A 10,243-nucleotide genomic window follows, 5' to 3' on the forward strand; every position below is an offset into this window, starting at 1 on the left:
AGTGTCTTTAGCAGATTCTGTTTTATTTGAGCTCCTCTATTCATCAAACTCATTCTTTTCATCCCGTAGACATGCCTGAGTCTCTCTTGTCCTCACAATACACTCACATTCCTCCACTCACTCTGTTTTTACTCCAGCTACTAGCTTCTCATTCCTCTCACAGGCAGGCATATTCAAAGTGTGGTCTCACAATGTGGACTAGAAGAAGCCAGACACAAAAGGCAATGTATGAATCCATGTATATGAAGTTAAAGAACAGCCTTATTCTCATAAACAGAAGTGAAGGAAAACTGTAAGGACAGAAGTCAGATTCAGTTACCTAATAGGTGAAGTGTGGTGGTTTTGACTGAGAAACACTCCATAGGGTGGAGGCCAGAAAGATTTTCTGTTTTGATTGAGGGGGTAGTCACATAGGTGCACACATGTGTAAAAGTTTGTCAGACTGCAGCCTTGAAAAATGAGCACACCTATCTAAACAAAAAGAGCTCAGGCACCACCCTTCACCACCTGTCCCTTTTGTGGCTCATTGCTACCACTCACCACCCTCGTCTTGGTCACCAGAATGTTTCCATACATTTGAATCGTTATTACTCTTGACCTCCCAACAGCAGTGAACACTGGTAATCACATCTTCCTTTATGAAACTCCCTTCTTGGACCTAGAAACCACTCTTCCTCCTGGTGACCCTGCCTCTGGCTCCCCCTTAGTTTCCTTCAGCAACTCCTGTCAGGGAGCTGTTTGTGTAATTCTAAAATTTCATGCTGATTTGGCTCTGCTGCGTGCAGGGTACCTACCCAACACAGCAGCGCAGAGACCCATAGACCCCCTTTATAAAGCTATGGCTTTTACACACATGGAGCAGGGATTATTACCTAGTGAACTGGGACTAGACTAACTCAGGAATGATAGCCTCAGCTGTAAGGTGTCCACTTGGAGTTCCGTCCAGTAGTCAAAGTTGAAGTCTTACGAAAATTCAGAAGTGTAAATTCTTCTGAAGACATAAGACCCACATGGAATGAAGACACATGATTAGTATTGAATTATCCACTGTAGATGGTCGTTGCTCCAGATGTTAAGAGAAAGGGGTCAGAGACTGAAGAGGGCCTATGAAAGCCTCTTCTCCCATGTCTGCTTCCTTAACTCTAGCCTCACTCCAGCTTTTGCTCGGATCTCACCCTCTGGATGAAACTCTGCTGTATACTGTAGCCATCTCCTCCCCCAGCACTCCAGAACCCACGTTGCCTGCTCTGCTTTCTCCCCATAGTACTTAATTGCCTTCCAACACAACAGTATCATTTGCTGATTCACTCTGTTGATTGTTTACAGTTTGTTTGGCCCATCAGACTGTAATTTCCACAAGGGTAGGGATATTTGTTTTGTCCACTGATACATCTCACATGCCTAGAACAGTGCCTTGGCACATATTAAGTACTTAATTACTTGTTGAAGTACCTGAATGACTGGTTCAGCCAAGTGGTTTAAAATCCAGGCAAGCAAAAGAAAAGCCTGAGGCTCATAAGTGTGACATCAACCCACATTAAAGTACCTCCCTCACCAAAGCAGGGCTTTCTCCAGATCCATGCTGTCCTCTGGAGGGCTACATTTGGTGGTCCAGATTATACCTGGGCCCCAGGCCCAGGGGTAGCCAGGAGTCACCTTGATATTGTCTGTAGCAGTATCAGCTGCTGGTCCCCCTCCCCCCTGGTCACAGGTTTCAATAGCAGACTGACCTGAGCAGCAGCAGTAGTGATGCTGTGTGCAGCCTGGGCATATTCATGGGGAGAAATATGAATATTCCATGTTAGGAAGTGAGAGGCGTGTGTCAGTTACAGTTGGACCGACATTCCTGGTGACCGGGATCCTCTCATTTTGTACTGAATATGTTAGCCACTGGTTAATTTGTAGAGTTGGCAAATAAATACAAATCAGGGCAATGAGAAAATGATCTATTTCTGTGTCCCTCGCCAATACATATGTATAGCTCTGATGACCTTCTCTGTCTTTCTAGGGTGAAAAGGCTGATAGCTTCTACATTATAGAGTCCGGAGAGGTGAGCATCCTGATCAGAAGCAAGGTGAGTCTGAGTGGTGCGAGTTATGCCAGGTGCATGCACAGAAAGTAGCTGCTTGCGTTAAATAACGCCAAGCGTCTCTCTGTAGCAAAGCCATCACTGTTCTATGAGGTATGGGACTGGCAAACACCCATGTTGTTTAAGTACCTCCAGTGTAGGGATTTAGTATATTTCTCCTTGTTCCTATTGCCTTTGCCTCTGTGACATAATTAATGATATGAGAAATATTGGCCTACAAATCAGTAAGAAAAGATAAATTCCCTAGTAGAAAGTGGGGGAATTACATGATAAAGGCATACACGGGGGTGTTGACTATGAAAAAAGCTTCCTTTCTAGAGCACTGGTGGGGAGGTCTGTAGGACCAGTATTACTCTGCCATTTTGTGGATAGGGAGGCCTAGAAAACCGATGACCAGTAGGTGGGAGGAATCATCTTCATCATAAATCCATTGTCACCAGATTTCCTTATTCCATTTTTTTTTTAAGAATGTAGCATTTGTTAAAATAGTTAAACATAATTCTAACCTAATATGAAACGCTTTACAGAATATCTTAGTAAAAGTTAAATATGGAGAAAGAAAAATATGATTACTGCTTCTATTAAAAACAGGTCTGCTGTTTCACGTGAAACAATAGGTTGGAACGTCTATGTTCTTTTACTTATTGTTTTTGGACTAGTGATATAGTTTGTACTTTTCTCAAATACTCATTGACACCTCCCGATCACAGCATAGTGTTGGGTATGTGGAACCAGCAGCACTGTGGCCCTGGGGGTTGGGGGAGCTTGTCAGGAATGCAGAGTCTTAGACTCTGCCCCAGCCCTACTGAATCAGCATCTGCATTGTAACAAATCCCCCAGGGGCCTGGTGTGCATGTGACAGTGTGGTAACTGCTACTCTGAAGAAGGGATGGGGGGGGGGCACAACGTGTCTACAGTCCCAGAGAATGCTACAGAAATTGGAAGGGGAGCGTTGGCTCTGGAGCACATCAGCTTCAGAGCAAACAGGTTGGGGCAGAAGTGTGGAAGGGGGCTTATCTGCCTATAACCTAAAGTGGCTCTTAGAGACTGAGACTAATTCTTATTAATAAATTCTAAATATTTTTTTCTGAAATTATTACTTAGCTTAGCAGATGAATTTGTAAAAAAAAAAAGGAAACTCTAGATATTAAATATGCTACATTATTTTCCATAATTTGATAAGCACAAATTACATCCTGCTTGATTTCTTTTTTTTTTTTTTAAGATTTTATTTATTAGAGAGAGAGAGAGAGCACAAGTGGAGGGGAGGGGCAGAGGGTGAGGGAGAAGCAAGCTCCCCACTGATCAGGGAGACCAATGCAGGGCTGCATACCAGGAACCCAGGATCATGAGCTGAAGGCAGACACTTAACCGAGTGCGCCACCCAGGCGCCCCCTCTGCTTGATTTCTTAATACAGAGTTAAAGCATTAAATGTCCAGGTTAAACATTGTTAAAAAAATGTTTTTAGTTACTCAGCTCTTGTAAAAAATGTGTGTGGTGAGGGGTAGGGGGACTACTGACTGAAGAAGCAGACAGTACCTAAAAAGAAAATTCGTCACTGTAAAGTATTGTTCAAGAAAGGCATGGTCCCAAATCAAAAAGAAGTAACCCAGAGTTGTGACTTTACCTAAGAGAAACATTGACATCATTTAGCAGGAATTCGCAAAAGACCTTGTCTTTTGAGGCACCTGGGTGGCACACTCATTAAGCGTCTGCCTTCTGCTCCGGGAGTGATCCTGGCGTTCTGGGATTGAGCCCCACATCAGGCTCCTCCACTGGGAGCCTGCTTTTTCCTCTCCCACTCCCCCTGCTTGTGTTCCCTCTCTCGCTGGCTGTCTCTCTCTCTCTCTGTCAAATGAATAAAATCTTTAAAAAAAAAAAAAAGACCTTGTCTTTTCCCTTGTACCTTAGAAGTCAGCATTCATATATATAAAATAAATGTTAATGTGTTATATAAATATATATGTATTTTATGTTAATATATATTGACACTATAATATGATCATATATATTGACATATATAATGTATGTTATAATAATAATTATATATATTTTTTCCTTTGGAAGATATACATAAATCTTCCAAAGAAAATGGTCTGCTCCCTGTTTCTTGATATTTAGCCAATACCTGAAAGGTGTTGGGACTTGGATAAAGCCCTGGTAAAAGCCAACTCCTCTAATTAAACCAGACCACTGAGATGAATTAGCCCATGCTGTTGACATGGTACAGTGTCTCCGCAAAGCGCCTTTCTCAATAATTGTGTTTTAAGTGTCCTGAGAAGGGACTGCAAATATGTGTAACTGGACATGCTCAGCTGTGATTCTGGAGTCAGCCTAGGTCATGTTTTCCACCTGTTCTAGACTAAAGCAAACAAGGATGGTGGGAACCAGGAGGTCGAGATTGCCCGTTGCCATAAGGGGCAGTACTTTGGAGAGCTTGCACTGGTCACCAACAAACCCAGAGCTGCTTCGGCTTATGCAGTGGGAGATGTCAAATGCTTAGGTAAGAAAAATAAATTCTTTATGCATGAATACTTTTTTTCCTAACATGCAGTATTTTTTTTTTCCCATCAGTAAGCCTTGACTCATTTCACCAGTTCTCACACACATCTAGGCTTGAACAGTCTGTGGGACCAACTAGAAATGGGTGAATGTACCCTTTGAGCAAACATTTCCGAGCACTGAGTGAGGATAGCCTGTGGGAAGACCAGTCACGGAGTCAGGTGTCCAGGGCTCTCCCGGGACCGAGTGAATAGTTGCGGCTGGGCTCTGCAAAGTCGCAGATGACAGAGTCCGGCTGCACTCACATAGAAACATCCGTCCTTTTCCAAGCGCCCAGCATCCCACAGTCTGATTCCCTAAGGTGAATGGGTATATGTAAGAAAAGGTTTGCATGAGGGAAATGACTTTGAATTATTGGTGTAGAGAATTCATTCTCTCTCGCGCCTCTTTTTAACAATACAGTTATGGATGTACAAGCATTTGAGAGGCTTCTGGGGCCCTGCATGGACATCATGAAGAGGAACATCTCACACTATGAGGAACAGCTGGTGAAGATGTTTGGCTCCAGCATGGATCTGATTGATCCCGGGCAGTAGGTGTGCCACATCCCGAGCCTTCTCAGTGTGACACCAGAACCTTCCGGTCAGCCACAGAACACACACAGAAGACAGACACGACAGAACCGTTCCTGCTGTTGCCACCGCTGCTGCCATTGCTATGGCCATGGGCATTTAGAAAACTTGAAAGTCAGCACTAAAAGATGGGCAGAGGTTCAACCCACACCTCCTCCACTTTGCTTTTGGAAGCCCATTATTAGACCACTCGTAATGATTATTCCAACCCAGTTGTCACATCTTTGGTTCAAAATGGCATGTCTCTCCAACAATTTAAGTGCCTGATACAAAGTCCACAGCGTAATCATCTTTCCTCTCTGGCTGCTACTGTTGCTGTTGGAAGTCACCACAGGTCTGCACAGACCTGTGTTTAACTGTAGACACCGCCCCTGACCTTTCTCAAGGGAGGAAATGTTGTAGCCCTTGATCTTCTTGTTTGTCCTTTGAGAAAGTCCGCATTTGTTCACAATGATAGCCTTCGGTTTTACAGTAGAAGATGGCGGCAGGTAGGCTGGAGGTCTGCGGGCCTGTGGCATTGTCCTGGCTGCTGACAGCTGCACCCCTGTGACAGCCGTCTCCAAACTCACAGTGATGCTGCCCTGGGCCCAGCAGGTTAGCTCCCCAGAGCACACTGACTGGTCACGAGGACCCATGTTAGAGCAGAGAATTTGGGTTCAGCAATTCTTCAGGTAGCGGAGAGCCAGGGAAAGTTTTCTGGGTTGGGGGTTTGGTTTGGTTTTGTTTTAGTAGATTTTGTTTTGTTTTATTTAATCTCTGTGCAGTTTGCATGAATGAATTACTGTCCATTTCTAAGGAGCCAGGGTCTGGATGTGCCATCACTTTATCTGGCCCAGATACTTCCCTGGGCAGCTCCCGCCATCTCCTTTCCAGTTGCCCCTACCAGCTGATAATGGCAGTGTGCCAGCAAGAGGTTGTACTACAAAGAGAGCCCTTCCTTCTACTCCAGTGTTGTTACATAGCCTTGCTGTTGAACTGTCCATTTTTAAACTCTTTAAAGAAGAAGCAGCTATTTTTTTGAAATTAAAAAAAAATTATTTCTGTATTTAGGGAATTCCCGTTGGACCTATTCATATGTATCAGTATGTCGGCTGACTCAGGCATTCATCCTGAAGATCAGCTCTTTTCGTTTTAAAAATTGGAATCATTCACCATTTCATAGAATTACTGCAAACCTTTCTAATTAAGGTGTTGGGATATTTGGGGTTCCAGTTATTAATCTCAGAGGAAAGTAAATTAGCTTGTATTCTAAAACGTTTTAACCTTTTAATTATATCAAGTAAAATTCTGATGAATTATCCTAATTAAGTGGATATATTTCAGAATGAATTTTTTTTTCTTGAGAATGACTTAGAATCAGATGCTACAAATGACCCTAAGAGCAGTGTGAAGTTTGCATAGAGATACGTTTGATTACAGCCAAGGTTATATTAAATCAAGAGGCCCTTTCCAATATGATTGACTTTGTCAACTTGTGTAAATCAGTAAATCCCTAAGAGAGTGTATGCTGGGGCTTGAGTCACTCCTGTTATAGGATAATGATGGAGCCCACATGGTCACTTCCATAGAAGCCAGGCTCTCTGCCTTTGCCATGGATAGTGCGGCAGAGAGATTTCCAGAGTGGTGACCCACCACAACTTTGGTCAGGTCTCCCTTTTTCTTGCGTTCTGTGAAGTGAAAGCAGAAGGACTCTTTTCAGACTGCCCTAGCTAGGTAGCCTGCATTGCAGCTCCCAGAATCCTGAAAGATTGTATCTTGTACCCCCAAATACCCCAAAACAGGCAGCTAGCACTGGGAAAGCCCATGTGGTTTTTTTTCCCACGATTTTCCAAGGTTGTTCTTTTCTAGGGTGTTGCTTTATTATCAAATCAATTAAGAAAGCAGATCATGCACTTTAGCAGACAAGAATCACGCCTGTTTCTTCCAAAAGCAGCAGATACATCGAGCTTTAGGAGTGTCACAGAAGTCTAGCCCTGATTATGTGAGGACTCTGTTTAACCACTGAGCAGATGCTCCCTTGTACCCGCCATGCCAGCATTAGTCAGGGCTGGCTGTGAGCTCAGTTCCAGAGTCACTCCTGCAGGCGGCTGGGCATGGGCCTTCTCATCCTGCCTTCTTGCCCATCCCAGTTCAGTCTTCCCCTTCACGGAAGCCTCTTTATACCCCCAACTCACTGATGGTTGCTGTTTTACAGAGTAGAATTCATCCAGGTTTAAGTCCTCCTGCTCTAACTACAGACTGACATATGGATCATGAGTCCAGGTCCTCACTGCATACAGGGCCCCTTGGGGGTCTGGGTTGAGGAAGGAAGACTTCAAAGGGACCAGTGTGAGTGAAATAGTGCTAGGAGTCTGACAGTGTTCAGTTCTCTTTGCAGCATGGGGAATCAAAGGTGGCAGACCAAGTTTGACTGAGGGCTCTGGTGTCCACATTACGCCAGGCAAGCCCTGCACTGTTGGCTGAGCCTCGGGGGAGGAGCGTGTTGGGAAGAGATCCCTTTGTTGTTTTATATTGTTCTCTTCCATGGGTTAGAGCTTCACGCCCTCTTTCCTGGCTTTGCTATTGATTTGGGATCGTGGAGAATATTCCTGAGAGCCTTGAGGTCCAACCTACAGTATTATCCTTCTTTCTAGTCCCATTTCATCACACCCACTCTCTTCTTTTGGTTGTGGTCTCTGAAGGAAGGGTTCGTGTGCACTGTCCTATTAGTTGATAGTCTTATAGATGCCCAGAAGTCAGAGTGCAGCTTTTCTTTGAGCAGTTTAACGAGTGAATTCAGCAGCAAAGTGGCAAGAAATGGTTCTCCGGCCAGGAGAGGTCTTGTTCATCCTCTTAATGCCCAGATTCTCTGCTCACAGTGGTAATCAGTGGGAGGTGCCACTGGTACCCAGCGGCACCCTGGACACACAGCATTTCCATGTCAAGTCGCAGTGTAGAAACAATCTTCTCTCATCTAGAAAAAGTGGAAGAGCATTTTTGCACAGAGAAAAAGGAAAACGACCCATGAATGTCATCTTTTATCTTTTGTTTTTGGTTGGCTGATGTTGGAATTTTTGTTCTTGACATACACTTGTAAACCAGTCTTGCCAAGATACAAGTTGTTTTGGTTTTTCACTACAATTACCTCTTGTTCCTCCTGTCTTGACTGCTGACGTTCCTCAATGATTCTAATGTCTATTTTATGGGAAGCAGCCTTCCCCTGTGGGTTTCCTTTTACACACTGCAGGGCTATCTTTATACTTTAAAAAAAAAAAAAGAAAAGAAAAAGAAAAAAAAAGGAGAAAACTGTCACTAACCTCATGGGGGATTTGCAGAAAACCATTTAGCCCACCTTGAGCAAAAGGTAGATTTCCTCATTGTTTTCTTAAGCTCATTGTAATAAAAGAAATCTAATTCAGCATTATTGTGCTACCTCAAAGGTAAAATGTTTTAAGGTCTTTTTTTGGTCCTGAGTTCTACACATAGTGTTTGAAATGTCTTTCAATTGGAATTGTTTTTAAATCATTGGGGAGAATCTTATTTTAACTGTTTTACACTTGTCTTTTAATCTCAGAAGAATAAGTGATTAGAAAGTGATCAATTCTTGCTCTGTAGTATCGAACATATATTAAATCATTGTTTGCCATAAACAAGGTTGGGTTTTTTAAAAGGAAACTCTAGGGCTTGGCTTTGTTCTTCGTTAATAAAGGCTGACAGATCATGTCTGACTTTCTGGTGCGGCCCTATGTTGTTTGTCCTCTCATTTTTGGGTTCCAGGACATCATAGTACTTGTCTGGCAGATACATTGTTGGGACTGGGATGTGAGCTCTTGAAAATTAGACAAGGAGGCCTGGGAATATGTATTAGGGTTCTCCAATAAGAACCAATAAGAAGTGTGTGAGTGTGTGTGTGTGTGTGTGTGTTTGTAAAGAAATATTATAAGGAATTGGCTTATGCATTTATGGAGGCAGGCAGATTCCATGATCTGCCAGATGAATTGGCAAACTGTAGACCAAGGAGAGCTGATGATTTCATTCCAGTCTGAGTCTGAAGTGTTGAGAACCATGAGAGCCGATAGAGTATTTCCTTTTGGAAGGCTAGCAGGCTGGAAATCCAGGAGGAGCTGATGCTCCAGTTTGAAGGCAGTCAGGCAGGAAAATTATCTTACTTGAGAAAGAGTCCTTTTGTTATATTCGGGCCTGCAACTGATTAGGTGAGGTCCACCCACATTGGGGAGGGCAATGTGCTTTACTCAGTCTACTGATTTAAATTTGACCTCATCCCAAAACACCCTTACAGAAACTCGCAGAACAATGGTTGACCAAATATCAGCCCCCCATGACCCAGTCAAGTTGACATATAGAATTAACTATCATAGGGGCACCTGGGTAACTCAGTCGGTTAAGCATCTGACTTTTGATCTCAGCTCAGGTCTTGATCTCAGGGTCATGAGACTGGGCTTGGAGCCTACTTAAAAATAAAAAAATTTAGGGGCGCCTGAGTGGCTCAGTCGGTTAAGCATCTGACTCTTGATTTTGGCTCAGATCATGATCTTATGGTCATGAGATCAAGTCCCACATCGGGCTCCACACTGGGTGTGGAGCCTGCTTAGGATGCTCTCTCTCCCTCTCCCTCTGCCCCACCCCCATTCACATGCACTCTCTCTAAAATAAATAAAATCTTTAAAAACAGAAGTAAACTTAAAAACTTTTTGAATTTAAAAAATAATTTTTAAAAATTAACTACCACAGCATGGTATTTGGGTTGTTGGGGATGCTGTGGAAGGGCATCAAGTGTATCCCTTGCCAGGGAAGATAAACTCACCAATGAAGCCCAGCAGACAACACCTCCTGTCTAACAATATTACTTTACCATTTTCTTCTCAGTAACGTGGCTATAACGAGAACGAGCAATGATTCTGTGATCACCCAGTGTACCTACAACTTCTTTCCAAGTGACCAAGAGAGGCTGTTCTACAACAAAATCATGTTCCCACCTGGTCTTGCCTTGACCTGGCAGTACGGGAGGGTCAAGTATTG

The 10,243-nt window shown here is 43.4% G+C and overlaps 1 protein-coding gene across 1 annotated transcript in view; it reads left to right on the top strand.

Moving 5' to 3' along the window:
• PRKAR2A (protein kinase cAMP-dependent type II regulatory subunit alpha) overlaps positions 1-8,931 on the top strand; it is a 90,952-nt gene extending 82,021 nt beyond the window's left edge. Inside the window, exons 9-11 of the mRNA XM_045778886.2 lie at positions 2,009-2,074; positions 4,452-4,593; positions 5,055-8,931. Of these exons, the coding sequence (XP_045634842.2) occupies positions 2,009-2,074; positions 4,452-4,593; positions 5,055-5,188 (342 nt within the window). The 3' untranslated portion in view covers positions 5,189-8,931. The remainder of the gene's footprint in view (positions 1-2,008; positions 2,075-4,451; positions 4,594-5,054) is intronic.
• The last annotated feature ends 1,312 nt before the right edge of the window (positions 8,932-10,243 follow it).

This window comes from Ursus americanus, chromosome 14, assembly GCF_024610735.1.
Source record: "Ursus americanus isolate L20-20 chromosome 14, mUrsAme1.1.p, whole genome shotgun sequence".
NCBI classification, from domain to species: domain Eukaryota; kingdom Metazoa; phylum Chordata; class Mammalia; order Carnivora; family Ursidae; genus Ursus; species Ursus americanus.